At 35.6% G+C, this 17,962-nt stretch overlaps 1 protein-coding gene across 1 annotated transcript; it reads left to right on the plus strand.

The window, feature by feature from the left end:
- The first annotated feature begins 13,215 nt into the window (after positions 1-13,215).
- Positions 13,216-14,190, plus strand: LOC149143210 (putative fasciclin-like arabinogalactan protein 20). The gene has a single exon (XM_089451725.1). It carries the CDS (start codon positions 13,216-13,218, stop codon positions 14,188-14,190), a length of 975 nt encoding a protein of 324 aa, XP_089307851.1.
- Positions 14,191-17,962: the final 3,772 nt, after the last annotated feature.

A 17,962-nucleotide genomic window follows, 5' to 3' on the forward strand; every position in this document is an offset into this window, starting at 1 on the left:
TAGGAGGCCCTCTTTGTTTTATGTATTTGTTTTCTTATGTGATCCCTTGGCCATTTTTTACGAGATCACGTGAGCATGAGGGTGGAGGTGTTTAATCTCCGGGAAGCCCTGGTTGTTTATGTCTTGAGTTCCCACATTCATTCTTGGAATATGGCATGGGGGTGATTGAATGAAAGAAATATTTGGTTGAGCCCAATCTATGGTCGGGTGGTATGTGGAAGTCCCTAACTTGGTTGGCTTTTGCATATTTTAATAAGAGCTATTTGCTTATTGCGATTCATGACTACTTGTACTTGTTATTATGTGGCTTTGATGGTTGTTCTATCATGGTTATGTGTTGGTTATAAGCATGGTTCCATAATATGTTCTATCTATGGACCTTGTTATGTTTTGATTAGTTTATTCATGGTTGATGAATGCATGGGCTAACAAGTGTTATTGAAATTATTATGAGAGGGAATTAAACCTTCTTGATGATTCTCAGATAAGTTTCAGACTCCTATGTTCATATATGCATTCATGACCTGTAGATTACATGTTCACCATATGTTTGATGAAATGATTGTATGGCTAGGCCTAGTTAGGTAAATTTTTTTATTAAAGCTTGTATGTATAGCCTTTTCATTAAGTTAGTTACCATTCTAGAAAGTCTCAAGAAGGTCTAGGTAGTGTTCTAGAGGCTAGCCTAGAATTGTGGCTCAAATCTTAGGACCACAGGCATTGAATTGAGAAATTTAGGTCACAACTACATGTACCAAGGCTTGTGAGTGCGATTGGAGGCCTTAAACCACATGCAGGCAATTTCAAGGGTGTAGTTAGGAGTCTAGGTCACTAAAACAAAATTTTAGCTCGGGGATTGACCACCTGGGGTGCTTCTTCAACTCCTGGGTGATCTGTAGTCCCTATAAGATGTCATTTTGCGGTCATTAAGTCTCATTTGTAGGCCCCACTTCCTTAAATGGAGTTAGGAGGTTAGGGAATGTCATAATAACTCTTCGTCTCATGTTTACCCTAGCAGACCAGTGAAATTGGGTAAGTGTGGATGGGGGCATTACATAAATCTATGGTCAAAGAAATGGTTTTTTTGCTTATGAATGAGACATGTGATTTGGTCCAATAACCTAAAGGTTGAAAACTCATTGGTTGTTCCAAGTGGGTATTCAAGAAAAAGTTGAATGCAACAAGTCAAGTGATCAATAAGTACAAGGCTCAACTAGTGGAAAAATGTTACTCCCAAATTGAGGGACTCAAGGTTTGGTGAGATATTTTCGCTTGTTGCAAAATTAACTTCCATTAGAGTACTACTGTCTTTGGTTGAAACATTGTATTTGGAGATAGATAAAATGGATATAAAGACAAAATTTCTATATGGTGACTTGGAATAAGAAATATATAAGAAATAACGAGAAGGATTACAGAAAAGGGAAAGGAAAGACTAGCTAGTCCCTTTATGGTATGAAGAAATCACTCAATATGTGGTCCTAGAAGTTTGACATGTACATACAAGGGTGGGAGTTGTGAGAAGCCTAGTTGATCATTGTGTATATATCAATTTATAAGGTCGGTGTTTCATATATGGAGTGTTATATGTTGATGGCATGTTGTTGGTCACAAACAATTTGGGTGCATTTTGGGAGATGAAGATCCATTTGTCCTTCAAATTTGATTTGAAGGATCTCAGTGCTGCAAATTTCATTCCTGGAATGGAGATCAAGAGAGACCACATAGTTAGAAAAATATGGGTGAGTAAGAGGAAGTACGTTAAAATAGTTCTTAAGTGTTTCAACATGTAGGATTGCAAGCTAGTAAACGTACCAATTCCTATTAGGGTAAGGATAACTATTGAACAATGTCCAAATGTATGTAATGGAATGCACTTGATCACATATTTCTCATGTATCGGGAGTATTGAGCAGGTATGATGAAACTTAGTAAAGAGAATTGGATTTTTGTCGAAAGAGTATTCAAGTAACTGCTTGGAACAAGTGATCATGCAATCTTCTACCAAGTCTTGATGATGGCATTGAAGCAACTATGCATGGATTTTTTGGAGTCGACTACATTGGAAATATGGATAGAAAAAAGTTTATTAATAGATATATATATTCAATTTATTTGATGGAGGTATTAGCCAGATGAGTAAATGGTAGTTGGTCATGGCATTATTGATGACAAAGTTTGAATATGTGGCAACCACTTATGCAAGAAAGGAAGTGGTTTGGTTGTGGTATTTGTGTTTAGAGGTTGGCTTTGCTTAATAGGTAGTAAGGATAGGTTGAGACAAATAGAGTGTAATATTCATGGCAAAGAAACTAATTTACCCTCAAGAACAAAGAACATTGAAGTACAATATCATTTCATAAGAGATATGGTGGAAATCAAGAAGGTATTATTGGTAAAGGTAGACACGATGAAGTGTAGGTTTTAACCCCGTACAGAAATTACCTACATACGAATTCTAAGAACAGAAAATAAACAATACGAGAGCATAACACATAAAACACATATACACAGAGATTTCCCCTGGATCCCAAAACCAGGACTACTAGATTGATTGTTCATTATGTTTCTTTCAATGTTACGATGCATATATATACATGTAGAAGCATCCAATACTATGGATAGATAACCATCACGTCGAAAACCATGTGCGAAAACCATGCACAAAATATAGTTTGCAACCATAGCTTCCTCTTTTCCCGATCTCTTTTAATTTCCATGCCCAAAATATAGTTTGCAACACTAAGATATTTCATGTCGAATTTGGAGGAAAATTGGGTCTTCAAATCTTGGATAATTTCTTTGTCATTTCCAACTAGCAACATATCATCCACATACAAGACCAGATAAATAACACGGTCACCAATTAATTTAAAATATACACAGTGATATACTTTTCTTCTGGTGAAGCCAAGTCCCCGTTTAAATGTATCAAATTTCTGATACCACATCCTTGGCGACTGTTTTAACCCATACAAAGACTTATTTAACTTGCATACCAGTTCTTTCTTACCCTTCACCGCAAATCCTTCAGGTTGCTTCATGTAGATCTCTTCTTCCAGATCCCCATGAAGAAATGTTATCTTCACATCCATCTGTTCTACCTCAAAATCAAAAGCAACAACAATAGATAAAAGTAATTTAATAGAAGCTACCTTGGCAACATGAGAAAAAATATCACCAAAATCAATTCCCGACACCTGGGAATAACCTTTTGCTACTAACCGAGCTTTGTATTTCTCCACATTTCCTTCTACATTTGTCTTCTCCTTGAACATCCATTTGCTACCAATGGGTTTCCTTCCAGGCGGCACCTCCACTAGATCCCAAGCCTCATTTTTGTGCAAAGATTCCATTTCATCAACCATGGCCTCTTTCCAGAGTTTTCCATCCTCTGAATCTATTGCGTCCTTCACAGTTCTGGGATCATCATCAGTAATAGATAAAGAAAATTTTGAACATAAAGCATATGGACTATACCTTTCTGGCTTCCTTCTTTCTCGAACTGATCTTCTCACAACCAGAGTTTGTTGATGTTCATCTTTTGATTCTTCTTCTGTTGTAGAGTCTGATTCTTCCTCTTTTAGCTCAAACTCTATCTTCTTAAGTTCCTTTGGTTGGAATTCATGTTTAATAATATATTTCACCTCTCTGAACACCACATCTCGACCGTACACAACCTTCCTTGTTACTGGGTTCTAAATTTTATAACCCTTTAAACCATCCTTATACCCAATAAAGATGAACTTTTCAGATTTACTATCCAACTTTGTTCTTTTCTCCTTTGGAACATGTACATATGCATCACATCCAAATACCATCAGATGTGAAAGAGAGGGTTTCTTACCAGTCCATAACTCTTGTGGAGTCTTATCCTCCAACGTTGATGAAGGCGATCTGTTGACCAGGTAACATGTAGTATCCACCACCTCTGCCCAGAATTCTTGTCCTAACTTGACACCACTGAGCATGATTCTTGCCGTTTCCATCAATATCTTGTTCATTCTTTCTGCAACTCCATTTTTCTCAGGTGTGTATGGAGTAGTCTTTTGCCATGCTATACCACAGTTCTTACATAATTCTTCATATTCCTTCTTGCAAAACTCTCCACCATTATCTGTCCTCAGCACCTTTATCTTATTCTCTGTTTGGTTTTCCACCAGAGCCTTAAATTCTATCAACCTGTCAAAGACTTTAGATTTCTTCTTAAGGAAATATATCCATCTATTCCTTGAGAAGTCATTTATAAATGATACATAGTACATAGACTTAGTTAGTGATGGAACCTTCACAGGTCCAAACACATCACTGTGCACAAGCTTTAATATCTGTTTCGCTCTCTTATCACCAGAGGCGAAACTCACCCGATTCTGCTTCCCATATACACAATTTTTGCAGAAATCAAAATCCAGAGAGCTATTAGTCATAACTTCTACCATACCTTTACCATAAAGTATTCGAAGACCCTTCTCTTCAATATGTCCAAGCCTTTGATGCCATAGCATGGTCTTTTCTCCCGAGACCGCTAGATTTTCTGCTCCACTTTCAGGAAGCATAGAATTGTTGCACCCATCAACAAAAGTGCTACCTTGCAACTTGTACAAAGTTCCAATCCATACTCCCCACATCAATACCAGTGCTCCCTGAACCATCTTGTAGGTATCCTTCTCGAACACTGTTTTTACACCTGCATCATCCAACTTTCTTACAGAAATCAGATTTCTGGCCAATGCAGGAATATGCATAACTCCCAGAAGTGTTCTAATCCTTTCACCTTGCAAATTCAACTTAACTTTTCCATGACCAACGATTTTAGCCTTTCTGTCATCCCCCAAGAAGACATCACCACCATAATATTTCTCATACTCGCAAAACCACTCTTTATGGGGAGTGAAGTGAAAGGATGCACCTGAGTCAATCAACCATGCCTCATGATCTACGTGTGTACTTGAGGAAGTCAAGTACACATCCCCACCTTCATCTGAGGTGGTTTTCGTCTCTGCAAAAGGAGCACCATCAGATCCCTTTCCTTTGTCAGGAGCTTTAGATTTACAATCCCTTTTGTAGTTCCCTTCCTTTCCACATTTTCAACACACCTTTATAGGTTTTCCTGGAGGTTTAGATTTCCCACTCAAATGACTTATTTTTGTTTCTGTTCTGGGACCTTCCTCATATGGACAAAGCATCACCATATTGGCCATATTTTTCCATCTCATTTCCTCCGTCAGCAAGGATGAGACTATTTCATCAAGCTGTAAGGTAGTTGCATTGATACCTATTGCAATAACCAGACTATCCCACGAATCTGGTATAGAACACAACAAACTGATGCACTTATCTTCATCTGAAATTTTAATATCAACAAATAATAACTGACTTACCACAATATTAAATGCGTTCACATGCTCTGTCACCGAGTCTTCATATTTCGTCCTCAGGTTATACAACTTTTTCCATAAGAGCAGTTTAGATTGGTACAAAGTCCCTAACTTGTCTCACAAAGACTTAGCCGTAACTTCCCCTGATACATTCAACACTACTGAATCTGAGACACACAATCATATTGTGCTCTTTGCCTTCCGATCCAATTTCTTCCGTTCTTCATCGGACACTCCCGTTGGTTTAGTACCCGGATCTACTACGATCAACTGATATTTATCTACCTATAGATCCTCCATATTGAGTTTCCATAATTCAAAACTCTGACCATCAAATTTCTCTATCTCTATCTTTCCACGGCTCTCCATCTTCTTTCACCACCATAATTGGTCCTACAGATCTCCCACTAAAGAGGGTCTATCACAGGCCCAAGCGAAACCCTTCAGCAACAAAGGTGTCCCCTTGAAGCCAAACCTAGCTCTGATACCAAATGTAGGTTTTAACCCTGTACATAAATTACCTGCATATGAATTCTAAGAACAAAAAATAAACAATGCGAGAGCATAACACATAAAACACATATACACTGAGATTTTCCCCTGGATCCCAAAACCAGGACTACCAACTTGTTTTTTCATGATGTTCATTTCAATGCTACAATACATATATATACATGCCAAAGCATCCAATACCATGGGCCGAAAACCATCGTGCCGAAAACCATGCACAAAACCATAGGTAGGTCCGCCCACCTAATATGGGGTCCAATTTTCTTTTTCCTCGGGGCGCATCCCTAGACCCTGTAGAGGGGGGATAACTGCCCTGTTCAAACCCCCTGTGACCCCCCCGCTGTGCAATCAACGTAATGAAGGGGGGGATCCGAACCCCCTCTAACCCCCTGGTTAACTAGGGGAGCTAGTCGTGGAAAGAATATAACACAACCCAACATGAAGAATGTTGTAGAGTTTCTCACAAAGTTAGTGGGTGTTGTGAAGTTCTCTTGGTGTAGGGAGGTGGTGGTTATTAGTGCCCTGGTTCACTAAAACATGGTGTCAACAATTCATGTAATGAAGACAACAAGTGGGGGGATTTTAAGATGATGTATTATTTTCAAGTAACCTCAATTGATTGGAGTTTAATGAGTCAATCAACTAGTTGGGTATGTCAACAAGGGATGAACTTTAATAGGGATAGTTAGAACAATGTAAACTTTGAAACGGGCATTGATACTGTTACCTGTTTTGTAGAGATAGCAAAAAAGTGACCCGATTTCGAAAATGGGCGATGTAGAACACATATATTCTTTTTAGAGCATATTTTTTGACACTTTAAATAACCGATACAATTACGTGTTACGTAGGGTAGTAAAAGCGTAACCCGATTTTGAAAAGTGGTGATGCAGATTATACTTCTTTATTTTCGGAGCATATGTTTTACACTTTAAATTTTCTTATGTATAAAATATAAATATTTGTTTTTAAATGTTTGTGATTTTCATGTTAATTTTGAAATGTGTTGATGCAGTATACCTTTTTTTAGAGGACTTAGGTTTTACACTTTAAAATTTATTATGTCCAATTTTTTTGAAATTATGATTACTTAACGAATTTTCAAGTTGTTTTATTTATTTATTTTTTAAATGTTGATTACTTAAAAAAACAAATATAAAATTATATATAAAAAAGACAAAAAATAAAAATAAAAATTAGCTCATAAACTATAAAATGATTTGAAGAAAAAACAAAATTTAAAAAAATATATATAAAATTAAGTAAGTAAAAATAGAAAATTAAAAAAAATAAATAACAAGAACTAGGAAAAAAAGAACAAAAAAAAAACAAACAAACAAACTAGCTTAAAAAAAAATAGAAAATTAACAAAAAATAATTTAAAAAACTAGTAAAATTAATATTAAAAACATTTAAAAAAAACTAAAAGAACAAAAATAAACACAAATTATAAAACATAAAACACAAAAAAACTATGAAATTTTTTAAAATATATGTATTTTTCCAGTTTAAAAAAAGAAAAATGTTAAAGTTTAAGAAAATATGTATTTTTCAAGTTAAAAAAAAGGAAAAAATTAAAGTTTAAGAAAATATGTATTTTTCATATTATATATATATATATAGTCCTATCTCTTTAATTTAAAAAATTTAAATTTTAAAATTTAAAACTATTTTTTTAAACCATTTTTTTTATTTAAAAAAAAAATAACAATGTTTTTTAAACAAATTTTTATATTTATTTAAAAAGAATTTCATTATTTTTTTAAACAATTTTATTTTTTATTTTTATTTTTTAAATATTAATTAAATAAAATTCCACGGAATTTTTTTTTAATAGAAAAAATTTGTTTAAAAAAATAGTGTAATTTTTTTTAAATAAAATTAAAAATTTGTTTAAAAAAGCATTGTTAATCTTTTTTAGAAATAAAAAAAATGGTTTAAAAAAATAGTTTTAAATTTTATTTTATTTTATTTTTTAAATTAAAGAGATAGTGCTTTATATATATATATATATATATGAAAAATACATATTTTCTTAAACTTTAATTTTTATTTTTTAAATTGAAAATATACATATAGTTTAGAAAATTTCATAGTTTTTTTTTTTTTTTAATTTGTGTTTATTTTTAAATGTTTTTAATATTAATTTTATTAGTTTTTAAAATTATTTTTTGTTAAGCTTACTCTCTCTCTTCTTTTTTTTTTTTTTTTTTGTTGAATCTAGTTTGTTTTTATTTTTTATGTTTCTAATTTCTATTAATGTTTTTAAAAATTTTTCTATTTTTACTTATATATATATATATATATATATATATATATATATAGATATATATATATATTTTTTAAATTTTGTTTGTTTTTTTTTTCAAATTATTTTATGGTTTATGAGATAATTTCTATTTATTTTTTTTTCGTCCTTTTATATATATAGTTTTATATATGTGTTTTAAGTAATCAACATTTAAAAAAATAAAACAACTTGAATTTATTGTTTACAAAGTATTTTTTTTTTTAAATATGTTTTTCTTACTATTTACTTGTTTATAATTTTCAAGTTTTTTAATTCTTATCTTTTATAGGTTAATTATTATTATTATTATTATTATTATTATTATTTATTTATTTATTTACATTTTCATGATTATTATTTTTTTTTTCCAAGGAAAAAAGCGGTAACCTTTTATTAAAAAATGAAAAGTTACACAAGCATATGCATTGAAGCATTTCCATAAGTTGCCCATTGGGCTCGAGTGCTTTCGCACACAATGCAACGTAGCGAGACTACCGTGCATTTAGAAAAAATGAAAGAAAAGAAAAAAAGAAAGGAGGAAAGGACAGAAAAACTGGTTCCCGGTAGTGAGTATAGGACTCACACCTCATGTTTTTCTCCCCTTCTTCTTTTCGACCTTGCGCCACTCTCCTTGAGTGGGCTCGATCGAAGCTAGGACTAACTGTGTTTCTGCTTTCTGTGGAGCTGTATCCTTGTCTGAGTCTGAAGTATCTGAGGGGTGATGCCGTTTTGTCCCTCCCATACTCAGATCCTCGCTTGTCTTCTCTGCCTGCTTTGAATGGAGCTGTGAATCCTTGTTGTCTGATATGTTTTCCTTTTGGGTCTCCTTTCCTTGGGAAGGCTCAGAATTCTCTGTGGGGGTAACTTCCTCCTCTGCTTCTGATTCGTTGTCCTCTGAGTCAGGAGGGGGAAATTGCCATCCTTTCCTCTGCTTCCCTTTCTGCTTCTTTTTACTGTTTGCTTTCTTGGCTTCTGGGCATGTACTTTGCAAGTGTCCTGTCAGCCTACAGTTCCTGCATCTAAAAGCAGTGTTTTCGTAGTCTAGTCCTTGCAGCCAGTTTTGTTGTTTGTATACCAACCTTATACTTTCCGAGAGTCCTTTACTTAGATCTATTTCCACTCAAATGCGTGCAAAGGTATAGATCCTCTCATCAGTCCTTTCCAGATCTGTTTTGATATATTTCCCTATGCGGTTCCCAATTCCTTCCAACACTCGTTCACTCCAAAAGTGAAGGGGAAGGTTATATAGGCGGACCCAGACCAGCATTTTGGAGACAATCATTTTGTTTGGATCAAAATCTGGAAACCATGGGGTCATAAAAAGACCCGATGTTCCCCAAAACCAAGGTCCAGCACTGATGATTGTATCTCTGACTTCCGTGGATGCACATTTAACAATGAAAACCCCTTGGAGCATAAATGTATATCACATTCCATGGTCCAATTAGTGAAGATCTAGTGAAATAGATCAAATGGCTTTGGCCAAAAACTGTTAAATCGGCAGATTAGGGACTGTGTTTCATATGACTTAACGAAATCTTCTAGTCCTGTAGAATCAAAATTGAGGGCTGGGGTTTGCCCTAGCTGATCTACTATGTATGGCCTAGGTGTATATCCACCTTGATCTGGAGGGGACCCTAGATCTCTGTTACCCTGTAATATGTTTCTGTAAGAGGAGTCTCCCTTGGGTTGTTGCTGAGATGCTGTCTTTTTCCCCTTGTCTCCTCCTGAGGAGCTTGGATGTCCCTGGGGCAGAGCCCCTCCTCTCAGCCTAAAGTTTAAAGCAATGGTTGTTTCTGGGCTAATATCATAGTTTTTCAGGGTTCTGTTATCCTGCAAGGACCACCTACCACTGACCAAATGTTGGATCTGAACAGGGTATCCCATCAATGCCCATATTTGCTGTTTCAACTGCATAATGGTGCTTTCTACATGTACCCATACTAGACTGGTTTTCCCCACCGGGGGTTTAATAAAAATATGAAAACAAGTTAATGTTACCTGATGCCTGGGTTCTGGCTGTTCTAGCTGCCCCTGACATTGCACTGCCTCGGCGCTGAGAAGATCAGAACCCCTAGCCATAGAGTTCTCCCAAGCCGCTGAGCTACATGTCGGATCAACCTTATTCAGGCCCCGAATTCCTGGGTTGTAAGCCAGATCTGGCGGATCTATAGCAGATCTAGGGTTTTCTGCCAGCGTCAGAGTCTCACTCTCGTCTATGAAATCCACGCCCACAACTCTGGGTCTCCACGAAATCTCTGATTCGAGCACGGGGTATGACATGAAGCCCTGTTCTAATGCAACCTTTCACTATCCCGTTCCAAAGATTGGAAACCCGGATCAACCAGGATTTTGAGGATTTAGCCGCGTCCTTTCTGTAGCGAGAACCATCCGTGGCGAATAATACATATGCTGTATCAGATCTAACCCTGAACACAATCCATAACCCAAGATCTAATCGCCCGACTGCAACTAAGCGTCGATCTGATCCTGAGGATCTCCCTTCCTCGGTTTGCAGCAAGTCTGCATCAGTGATCGCCGCAGGAGCCCTTTCAACCCTGATCTGTACACCATAAATCCAATGCACTGCTGAAAGATCATGGCGGATGAAAATTCCTTGAGGGCTGCGATCTGTGCCCGATCTTCTCCCTTCCTTGGGTTGCAGAGAGGCGGCATCGAAGATCACCCGTCCTGGATTTGGCAACGACGGCTTATCAGGCAGATTGACCAAGGAGATGATGATGACTGGGTTGCTTGACTTATCGAGGCGGGCATGCTGATCAGTGGCGATGGGTCCAGGCTTCGGCGACTGCGACTGTTCCCGGGCAGCGTTTGATTGCAGTGACGGGACAGAACCCGTTAATCCATCCGGTCGAGAACCAGGTTCCATGGCAGCGATCTCAGTTCCTCCAATATCCAACCGTGCCACACCCACCTTAGCAGTCCTCTTTTCATGATTATTATTATTATTATTTTTTTTTACTTTTTTATTTGTTTGATTTTTATTTATTTATTTTATTTTATGTTTTGTTTTTAGTATATATTTTAATTTATGTTTTGTTATTTTTTAATTTTTTTTTTTACTCTTTTTTTCCTTGAAAAAAAAGTGTTATCCCAACATCAATACTTGTCGTTTTCAGTGTGCTTTTGCACAAAATTTACCATTGAAAAAAAAGTGTTATTCAAGCATTAACACTTTCCATTTTGAGGGTGTGTTTTGGACCTTTTTTCACAAAAAATTGGTTTTCACTGCGATTTTTAAAACATGTTGAAAATTTACCCTACGAAAAAAAGTGTTATTCCAACATCAACACTTTTCGTTTTTAACACAATTTTTGATGTTTTTACGGGGTTTTTGGGCCAGAGTTCCCATTTTGAGTTTATAGTTCCTGTTTCAAAGTTGACATTTTTTAAGGGAGAGCCAATTTAGCACAATTTTTTATGTTTGTACTAGATTTTTTGCCCAGAGTTCTCATTTTGAATTTATAGTTCCCATTTTTTAAGGGACAACCAATTTAGCACAATTTTTTATGTTTGTACGAGCCTTTTTGCCCAGAGTTTCCATTTTGAGTTTATAGTTCCCGTTTCAAAGTTTACATTTTTAAGAGACAACCAATTTAGCACAATTTTTTTTTTTTAATGTTTTTATAAGATTTTTTTTTAGCAAGTTATCGTAATACTCAACATGTTAATGGTTAGGTCAAATTTGAAATGCTGATTTCATTTATTTATAACCATGGAAAATTTTAATTTTTTAACGGACAATCAATTAGGGGAACAAGTTGATTAGGTGGTTGCAGTCAAATCCACGAGTAGAGAACAAGTCAAAGGTCGAGTGTATTGTTTGATGGTTGATTTGAGGACATGAACCATATTTGAAATCAAGGAGCAATGAAGTAGCCATTAGAGCCTAATTGAATAGAGTAGTCAAAGAGATCATAGTCGAGCATACACACATAGTCAACTAAAATTGGTGGTCAAAGGATCTATTACGGTTGAACTGTGTTATAAATGGTTAGAAATATTGAGATTCTAGGCATATTGGCTAGTCGGTGTAGGTGTAGGTGTTGAAATATACCTACTCGGTGTAAGTGTAGGTGTTGAAAATGGCAACAAAAATGCTAAAAATAGAAGTGCTAAAAATAGTAATTCAAGTACCAGAGATAGCGACAAGGAATGAAAAATGAAAGTGTTAAAAGTAGCATTGCTATAAATAGCATTTTGAGATGGATTCCTATTTTAGTTAGTCCCTGAACTAAAATAGAGAAGTAAAATCTGAATTTGATCTTAGCAGTGGTTTGAAAAATAATTAATTAATTCATCTTGACTTAATTACTTGTAGAAAATCAAACATGAAGTCTATGTGGGGACATGCAACAATTTCTGCATTAATTGAAGGAATTTATCCCTCAATTAACGAGATAGAGATGAGTTGTAATTAGTTGGCTCAGTTCACTGAGTCAAGTTTAGTTAGATTAATTCAAACAGTTTGTTGAATTAATTGCAAGTTCAGTTAATTAATGCATGTAAATAAATGTTGCTCTCTAGAAACCATCCTTAAATCGATTGCGGATTTCCAATATATTGCAAGAATTACAATCGATTTAAACTCACACCTCTCAAGATAACTAAATATTCTCTCAATTGATAACCCTGATATTGACAAGCGGTTATTTAGTCTCAAGTTAGTGGGCTGAACCCAAAACAAAATGGATTCAAGCAATGCGTAATTCAGTTTCAAACGAATCCGTTAACCATCATTCTAATTCAGTTTCAAACGAATCCGTTAACCATCGTTCTCACACCAACAACTTAATTTCAGACCGCCTTGTTTTCAGTCAGTTTATATATTCGTTCTTATAACTGTACTCCGCTCTAACCTCCTATTTCTGTTTGAGCGCTTCTTGCATCTCTGGTTCTTCTTCTGCATCTCAATTTCTTTTGGTTGTCTGTATACTCGCTGGCCTGACCATGCTGCCTTGCTTGATGTATAGTGGTCGACTCCAATTTTTCAAGTGGATCATCATCTCCATCTTCATGGTGGCCGTGTTCCCGCCTGTGAACGCTACAGTCACAGTCAGCAGTGATGGCAATAATGGATCAGTTGCAGTAGCAGCTAATTTTAAGCCAGAGAGGCTTCAAGAAGTTTTGGAGATTCTCAAAAGCATAGGCTACACCTCGCTGGGCAATCGCATCTCGTTCATCTCGTTCATCGTAGGCGTGCGGAAAGATTCTGTCACTCTGTTTGCTCCCAGCGATTCAGCCTTCCGCATGAGTTTCTTGGACCCGTCAGAAGATTTCTCTGTTACCCGCCTGAATCACCACATTGTGAAGGGGCTTTTCACCTTCCGTGACCTGAAAAGGCTCTCCGACGGAACCCAGCTGGAAACCGTCGCCGGAGACGGGCGCGGCCTGGTAATCACCAAGGCGAATGCCTCGGCCTCGAGCTCTCGGCATCCAAGAATCTTCGTCAATGGAGTGGAGGTTTCTCACCCAGATATTTATAACGACGGGCTTGTGATAATCCATGGCATAAATCATTTTCTTGCAGAAGCCCCGCCTCCGCTCTCTTTCGGGACACCGAGATCTCCACCAGCATGGCCCCATGGACAATTTGTGCCGTTGGTGTTGCAGGATTCGATAGTTGGGCTGAGGGATCGGGGCTACAGCATCTTGGCCGTGGCCTTGCGGATCAAATTACTTGAGCTTCGGGGTTTGCACAGTCTCACTGTTTTCACTCTCGATGACAATTCGGTTTTCACCCCAAATGGCCAGGCATTCGTGAATAATGTGAGGTATCATATTCTTCCCAACAAAAGATTGCTGTACGCAGACCTGCTTTCGATTCCTGCGGGTACTGTATTCGATACCTTGCAGGAGGGCCAGCGGCTTATGGTTACATCTACCAATCCCTTTTCCATCAATGGCGTCCGTCTCAAGAACCCTGATGCTTTTTCTAATGAGTGGATCGTGGCGCATGGAGTTCCTACGCCCTTCACATTCTGGTGGTGATGCTCACATGTCTGCAACTGCATGCATTTATTTACTGCAGATTAATTTCATGCAGCCTTTCTTGTATCAAAGCTTCATCAGTTTTGTCAATTGTAACTCTTTTCCATGTAGCCTTTCTTGTATCAAAGCTTCATCAGTTTTGTCATTTGTAACTATTTTTTATGGAGTCTTTCTGTATCAATGCTTCATCAGTTTTGTCAATTGTAACTATTTTCCATGTAGCCTCTTGTATCAAAGCTTCATCAATTTGTCAATTGTAACTCTTTTCCATGTAGCCTTTCTTGTATCAAAGCTTCATCAGTTTTGTCAATTGTAACTATTTTCCATGTAGCCTTTTGTATCAAAGCTTTCATCAGTTTTGTCAATTGCAACTCTTTTCCATGTAGCCTTTCTTGTATCAAATCTTCATCAGTTTTGTCATTTGTAACTATTTTCCATGTAGTCTTTCTTGTATCAATGCTTCATCAGTTTTGTCAAATGTAACTATCTTCCAGAATCATTAATGAACATATACTTACAGTAGTTAATTGAAATGTGAGAGGATGGGTATTCCCATTTTTCTTTTCATCTTTGTTTATATTCATCAGGATAGCAAATATGAGATTATGGGTGTTCCATACATACATACATATATATATAAACTTTGTTTATGTTGATCAGCACATCTTTAAGGTAATTATAAAAAAGGATTAAAGATTAATGGGAAGAAAATAAAAGATTCAATGGTCACAGATTCAGTCATTGTGATACAGGATAAGCACTCTGACAGGATGCAGGACATAGTTGAAAGAGTGGGAAAGGCATTTAACAGAAATTTATTTTTATGATGAATGATTTGAAACCGCTCTTGTTTTTCGGAATGAATTAACAGAAATTTATTTTTATGATGAATGATTTGAAACCGCTCTTGTTTTTCGGAATGAATTATTTGATACTCCATATCCATCAGATTCATGACCACAGCAGTAAGGAAAGCCAAAGGAGAGAACAAGCATAGATATGTTTGACGCTCATTTTCTGGAGCTGGACCTATATTCTAACATCTAACGAATAATCACATGTTTGGTTTGCTTTTTTATAAATATAGATCCAGGTGAGTTTAAATTGAGATTGTCTGATGGAAGAATGATTTATTCAATTAGTAAATGCTGTTCCTGGAATTAAATTGTATAAGGTTGGTTGGAAGCTTTTGGAAGAATATAATTAACTCACACCTTGTGACTTTTACTCTCTCTCAGATCTCAATAAAAATAAAAATAGAGCTTATAGAGCTTAAGTCATTTTGGCCAGAAATCTGCTGGAATTGATTGAAATTGTAAGTTTGTCGGAAATTATGTAGAGATTAATTGAAATTGTATGTTTGAACTATGTTGTTTGTACAATTGGAATGTTTCATGGTTTTTTAAATTCTGAATTTATTTATATATTGAAAATATAATTTACACAATTAAATTATAATCTCATAAAAAAATTATATTATTAAAAACAAAAATATTCAACATTTTCAAAATACTGATATTAAATACATATAATATTAAAGTAAATTAAAATATTTTTGAAAAATAAAATTAGATATATGACCATTGTAATGTATTTCAAATTTAACTATATACATTTTTTATATAGAGTATGTGTTGTAATTGTAATCTTAGAATGTTTTGGAGTAAAATTCTGATTTGTAGGAGTAAAGAAAATCATTTGATTCCTTCGAAGAATTGGAATGTTTTCTTTAAAAACTTTTATAGTCCCTTAACACTATGGAAACCATTTTAAATTTTCTTTAAAAACTTTTATAGTCCCTTAACACTATGGAAACCATTTTAAATGTCCCTCTAGAGGAAGATATCTGTGTATTTTTTGGAAGATATTAAATATTGAGTTTGGGATTAAGAAGCATTAAGTTTGGGATATTAAATATTGAGTTTGGGATTAAGAAGCATTAAGTTTGGGATTAAGAAGCTCGCTATTGGGAAAGCTAAGGACATTGAAAGCTACCAAGTTGAAATTTTAAAATAGGAGAATCTATCCTCTTGCATGTGAAGCAAGAATTCCCTAAGCCTTGGAGGTGGAGCCTTATTGAGCCTATCTTTAAAATGGGGGTACCAAAATCCCTTCTATTTCTTTAGCCAAGTTGTAAGGACTTATTTTGGAAAATAAGATTAGCCTTTGGTTTGAAAGCCATGGTAAAAGAACTAAAGGCCATGTTGGGTTCACTAGATATCATTCAATAGTAGACCATCTTAAGAGATAATGGTTCATGTTGAGTTGAGGGTTGTTGTGACAATGAGTTGAGGGTTGAGATATCATTCAATAGTACTATGGAATAGGCTAGAAGAGATAATGGTTCGTGTTGAGTTGAGGGTTGTTGTGACAAAGATACATGGTTCGTGTTGAGGGTTGTTGTGACAAAGATACACGAGAATTTCAGGGAAGGTTGGTCAGAGGAAATGAAATGCGCAAATGAAATGCAATATTGGAGTCAAGAAAGAGTGTCCCTTATCCCTTACCCTTTTTGGCATATACATTGATAAATTAAAACACTGTTTGGAGGATGTAGGTTGTGTTGGCCCCATGCTCATTGGTATGGTCGTAAATCTTCTCCTTTATGCTGATGATATTGTTTTTTGGCAAGGAAATGCAATATTGGAGTCAAGAAAGAGTGTCCCTTATCCCTTACCCTTTTTGGCATATACATTGATAAATTAAAACACTGTTTGGAGGATGTAGGTTGTGTTGGCCCCATGCTCATTGGTATGGTCGTAAATCTTCTCCTTTATGCTGATGATATTGTTTTTTGGCAAGGAATCATTACACGATCTTGGCAAACAACTGAGAATCCTCAAGATTTTTACTCCAAGATGGATATGCCTATAAATATTGAAAAGGCTAATCTCATGATAATTAAATCCAAAAATATCACCTATGATACTTTCATTTATGACAACAATTTATTGGAGGAAGTTCAACTGAGAATCCTCAAGATTTCTACTCCAAGATGGATATGCCTATAAATATTGAAAAGGCTAATCTCATGATAATTAAATCCAAAAATATCGCCTATGATACTTTCATTTATGACAACAATTTATTGGAGGAAGTTCCCCTTTATGCTGATGATATTGTTTTTTGGCAAGGAATCATTACGATCTTGGCAAACAACTGAGAATCCTCAAGATTTCTACTCCAAGATGGATATGACTATAAATATTGAAAATACTAAACTCATGATAATTAAATCCAAAAATATGGCCTATGATACTTTCATTTATGACAACAACTTATTGGAGGAAGTTCTTTCATACAAATATCTAAGAATTGACATCCATCGTAAGTTCAATTGGAATTATAACATTTGATTATAACATCAAGAAAGGATAAATGGAGGTTGAAAAGCTTACCAAATCTTTGGATTTGGGATAAAAAGAAGCTCCTCTTTAAGACTTCCATCACTCTTGTTATTTTATATGGATGTGAGGTTTATGGTTATAGTATACCCAGAGAATCATGGAGGAAGATTGAACAAATCCAAAAATAGTTTGTAACCTACAACCTCAATATTAAAGGAAATATTCCCTACCCTATCCTCCCGATTGAAGCAAGTGCCAAAATTCCCACCTTCAACTCAAGCGAAGGTGCCAAAATTCCCACCTTCAACTCAAGCGAAGGTGGCATAATGCCCCGTCTTGGCTAGACCATTCAGGGATAAAGGAGAAGATCATCTTACATAATTTGAATAATCTTAAAAATATTATTAATTCCAAATTTAATGAGA

Source organism: Pinus tabuliformis, chromosome X (genome assembly GCF_031772625.1).
Source record: "Pinus tabuliformis cultivar Carrire ecotype Pingquan chromosome X, CPIR1, whole genome shotgun sequence".
In the NCBI taxonomy this organism is placed as follows: domain Eukaryota; kingdom Viridiplantae; phylum Streptophyta; class Pinopsida; order Pinales; family Pinaceae; genus Pinus; species Pinus tabuliformis.

Excerpts from the sequence above, each read along its gene's own strand:
- LOC149143210 (XM_089451725.1), top strand. The coding sequence starts at position 13,216 with ATGGTGGCCGTGTTCCCGCCTGTGAACGCTACAGTCACAGTCAGCAGT.